The 5,129-nt window shown below is 35.8% G+C and overlaps 1 protein-coding gene across 1 annotated transcript; it reads right to left on the bottom strand.

Annotated features, from left to right (window-relative positions):
- Positions 1 to 2,797: 2,797 nt before the first annotated feature.
- LOC143618682 (uncharacterized) lies at positions 2,798 to 4,816 on the bottom strand. The gene is made up of 2 exons (XM_077090791.1): positions 4,471 to 4,816; positions 2,798 to 3,434 (listed from the first exon to the last, which is right to left on the bottom strand). Exons 1-2 carry the CDS (start codon positions 4,803 to 4,805, stop codon positions 2,798 to 2,800), a joined length of 972 nt encoding a protein of 323 aa, XP_076946906.1. The 5' UTR covers positions 4,806 to 4,816.
- Positions 4,817 to 5,129: the final 313 nt, after the last annotated feature.

Here is a 5,129-nt window from a genome sequence, read left to right as displayed (position 1 = left end):
GCGTTACTCTGAAGAATTAATCTTGAATTATTAGTAAAGTTAAAGGTTTATTTTGTTAAGTCATAATTTAGTTAATTAAATTGTAGTATGTTTAGGAAAAGTATGTCTTCTTGAGCAAGTTTAATAAGCCTATATATAGGGTCTAGATTATTAGTTTTATTTGTGAGAAGTTGAGAGAGAGTCAAGAGAGAGTTAGGAGTCTCATCTCCATGTTCGTTTGATAAGATCGTGAAGTTCGTTTGGTATGTTCATTTGATTATATGAAAAGAGTCGAGGGTTGTCACCCCAATATCTCGTGTTAGTTTGTTTGATAAGTTCGTTTGATTCCGTTATTTGATCCGCCTGGGCCAACATATTCCACCATCATAACTAACTAGTTAACCCACAACGCTCTCGTTAACAAGTTAGCTAGTTAAAGTCTCATTACTTACATGACAGTGACATGACGCTTTAACTTGCTATTACCAGTTAAACATAAACACTTAGCCTAATCAATTTGTTACGATCAAATTATTATTCTAAAACATCCTCATAATCTATTTTAAACAACCCCGTAATTAATCTTATTTACAAGAATGCCATTATGGGGCAATTCTATTGACCCGGTGATTCTCTCTTTAGTAACCCAACTTCTCTCTATATTCATCACAACACACTCATAATATCCTCTTATCACCTTTGATCTCCAGTATTCAAACAGATCCACAACATTTAATTTTACCAATGGGGACACGATCCATAATGATCACACGATCACATCCTCTCCTTCATTTCACGTGCTCACGGTTGACCCTTCGTTGTTTCAGTGAAGGCCGTGTGCTCGATGATGAAGAACGTGCCCGTGAGAAGGTAATCTATATTTATAATCGATCGATTTCAGTTTTATATTGTTTGATCGTTGGTGATAAACATTGGACGTTTTTCTGCATGCATGTTACCGTTGATTAATTGAGGATTCTGTCAGTGGCGGACCTAAAATTATTTTTATCGGGTGAAAGAGGACTTTACACTAATTTTAAATGAAGCAATCGTGATTTTCACATACGAATAACAATAAAAAAATAAGATGTGCGGCTGCTTTTTTTGTTGTTTCTATAATATTGATCTTAATTGTTCATGTGTAATTTGTTCATCAGAAACCGTAAGGACGAAAGGATCGGGGGAAATGTAAGCAGATCTAGATCGCGTAATCAATTTCTGAAGCCTCTTGATAGAATGAATAAATTTCAGTTGAGCCTACAACACAACTCGTGCTAATGGCGTAATCTGTGGTTTTTTTTATATTCTTACACACCATTTTATTGCTACTTCATGTTGTTTGTTTTCTGTTTTGATTAATACAATTATTGTTTTGTCATTTTAGATTTTATGTCGTTTGTATTTCCAGTCAACAATTCCCACAATTCACCCTTAAAAAATGGACGACTCATTCTAATCAAATATATAATTAAACATTTATAATTAGGAAAATATGTAAAATGTACCATTTTTTGACCATTACATTTCTAAATTTGTCTAAAAAAATTAAAGATTCCATAAATGTCCATTTAAAACCGGGCATGTTTACAGTTTTGTTTAAGTCCTGTTGGACCTCATTTTTTATTTATCTCCTCCATAAACTAGTCAGAAAATGAGGGGTCCTACAGGAAAATCATGCTTAGCCAGTTAGCCATAGGGGTTCTCAGAATGTTTAAATATGTGAATTTGTTTTTAATAAAGTGGAGACTGGTAGTGGAGACTGGAGCAGTGTTGTAAGAATCGCTAGTCGCTAGTCGACGGTGGGGTGAGGACTAACGATTAATCGGGATTAGTCGAGATTAATCGGGATTAATCAGATCGGACTTTAATTTATAGTTTTTAGTTTTATATATACATGCACACATTTTTATATGTAGTTTTCAGTTTTATATATACACAAACATATTTTGGTTGGAATCTCGCTTGAAACCTGGGGTTTTGCTGAAATATCTCACGAAAACGGCTGCTTTTGGTTGGAATCTCACCTGAAACCGTTGTTTTGGTCGGAATCTTGCCGGAAGCCGCCAATTTTGGCATGATTTTACTGGAAACCGCCGATTTTGGCCGGATTTTACCATTGACTAATTAATTGGCCGACTAGCTCGAAATTAATCAGTGAAGTTTGGACTAGCGATTAATTAGGGATTAGTCGGTGACTAGTCGATATTTTTGTAACACTGGAGTCGACGGGAGTATAAATAGTCGGTGCTTTTGGTTCGTTTATGGTTCAGTTTTGTCTCATCGGTTGGCAACATTTATTCAGGAGAAAACGAAATAACTAACGACAAGTTTGATTTTCTAAAACTGTGTCCGGGCCGACTAGATTTAAACAATTATTTTAAAAAAATGGAAGGATGACAAGTGACTTAATTTAATTGGCTTACAACTCACTGACTCAAGCTGTTTGGATTTTTAAAACAGAGAGACAATTTTAAAGTAAACAATATTTGAGGATTTTGAATTCTTTGGCCAAACTCTTAGAAAGAGTGGGGGTCAAAATAACATTTTGGGGATTTTCTCTTATGAATATTACTTCAATCGTGACATAATATGGTTAATTATCTATCTATCCTATTGCATTTGTATATTCATTTTGGAAATTTATAATTCGTGAAGACTAAGGTGACAGAAAACAATCAACTTTTAAAAACTGGTATATGGAGAGACATGCTAAACAGATTGATAGAAAATCATGCAATAATGGTTCTTCAAAAGAGTACGTAAGCACAAACCAAAATAAACCAATTTAAATCCAAATCCAGTTTTAAGTCTTTCATACTTAAAGATTAGTTTGATCACCAGAGTAGCCATTATAAAAACTAAACTGATCATACCCCGGTTGTGCTCCTCCTTGGCCGTCATAATAACTAGAGAATGGCTGTGGTGCTTCTCCACCTTGGCCGTCAAAGAAACCATAAGACGGCAGTGCTCCTACCCCTTGGCCACCATAATATTGCCCGCCATTGAAATAATGGGATGAGGATGTTATTGCAGGTACTCCTTTACCTTTGCTATCATAAAAACTAGTTGCTGCTGTTGTTGATGACATAGGTTGTTCGGTGACCTTTTGAATGCTCGGCATTAGTGTTACTGATAATTGCGCAACCCTTTCTTGGCTACCATTGGATTGCTCACCACTTAAATCGGAGGGTGATGATGTTGTAGACGTCGTTTGTGCATGGACTACCACTGCATCTGCATCATCCGTCGTGGTTATGTCATGAATGCTATATCTCTTTTTCTTCCTTTTCTTGTTATTATTATTATTATTATTTTCTTCCTTCGGTAGAGTCTGCCGAAGGAAAAACTTCTGAGCATGACTGGCCACCTGTGTCGCCGTCCTTGTAATCACCGACATTCTTGAAATGCTTCTCCAGTCACCTTTTCCATATTTCTTCAACCCGTCCAAAAACCTCCTGTAAGCATGAACAAAATTAATCAAGAATCACTTGATAATCAGTGGCGAAGGTTCTCAAGGGCCCGGGGTGGCCCCGCCCCCCCTGTTTTTTTACGCAACAGTGTAAATTTAACCGTTTTCGTCCGAAAATTTTTATACGTAGTGTAAATTTAGTTGTTTTCGGCCGAAATTTTTTATATGTAGTGTAAAATTTAGCCGTTTTTGGTCGAAATTTTATATATGTAGTGTAAAATTTAGCCGTTTTCGGTCGAAAATTTTAATACGTAGTGTAAATTTTAGCCGTTTTCGGGCGAAAATTTTTATACGTAGTGTAAATTTAGCCGTTTTCGGTCGAAATTTTTATACGTAGTGTACATTTTAGCCTTTTCGGGCGAAATTTTTTATACGTAGTGGATATTTAGCCGTTTTTGGCCGAAAATTTGAGCCCGTCCGCCTTCGTTTGTGAAATTTTTTACATTTTGAGTCCGGCCCCCTCGGTGTCTTAGTCCAAGCTTCGCCACTGTTGATAATGTATAAAAGAATGTAGGGTGCGATTTTGGGCTAAAACCAAACCGAAAACAATTTTTCGTTGTTTTTAAATTTTTTTCAAAGCTGTCATTTTAAGGTTTTCTCGATTCGATTTTGCTAATCGGGTCAAAAAGTTGACACGGGATATTGAAATCGGGCATAATATTGTTTTTAGGAAAATAAAAATAGCGATTAATATTGAACATATGATTATTTACATTTAAAATAAAAGATAAAAAGTTGTAAATTCTATAACATTAATCGGTTCGGTTTGGTTTTTTAGTTCTTTAAAAAACAAAAACCAAACCAAAAAACAACATTTAGGTTTTTAGTAAAGTACAAAACCAAACTGTTGGTTTGGCTTTTTCATAATTTTTCCATCTCGGTTAAGGTTTTTTTTTTCCAGTTTTGTGTACACCCCTCCCGGACTATGCAAAGTGATATCATTCATGCATGATGTAAAATCATATTTTTCAAGAAGACTAAACAAAAATTGAAAAACAATACAATAAAAAGAGTTTACGTACTTGTGTTCTTCTACACTCCACGGATTCGCTTTCTTCCTCTCCTTCTCTCGAGGTTTAGACCCCGAATCCTCATTCACAACCGTTTCGGCTTTCTCTATCTTACTCGGGTAGCTATCACCATCGGGATAATCAGGCAACTCAACCCGACCCGCCTCAATTTCAAGCAACTCGCCCACGACCGTCTCATAGTACGCTTTCACCTCATCGGGTGTCTTACCTGGAATCATGCCAGCAATCTCCTCCAACCCATTCGTTCCATTCACCACCGCATTTACAAACATAGAATGCTCGTGTTTCGTCCATGTTGAATCAACCAGAGGCCACTGGACGTTCATATTGTTCTCCTGGTCGTTGTGCATGTTGGATTGAATAATTAATACCCTTCTTTATCTATAATATATACAAATTTACAAGATCTTCTCCTACGAGATCTTCTCCCACGAGATATTCTCCCTTTGTATAGTTGCTTTGTTTGGATATTTATACGAAAAAAATGTAAAAGTGTCAGAGTTATTATCCAATTCAAGTTGTACATAAATATATAACCCGGGAAAATCTCCATTTCAATTTTCAAATGATATAATTTGACTATACAAGTTTTTGTAGAGGGTATTTTAGCATTTGGTATCTAGGATCAAGTTATTCTACAAAGGGTAGCA

This window comes from Bidens hawaiensis, unplaced genomic scaffold (genome assembly GCF_021521415.1).
Source record: "Bidens hawaiensis isolate Kalapana, Puna unplaced genomic scaffold, B.hawaiensis_p1.1 tig00002338_1, whole genome shotgun sequence".
NCBI classification, from domain to species: Eukaryota; Viridiplantae; Streptophyta; class Magnoliopsida; order Asterales; family Asteraceae; genus Bidens; species Bidens hawaiensis.
The sequence above is the reverse complement of the archived record's forward strand: the minus strand, read 5'-3'. Positions and strand labels throughout refer to the sequence as shown.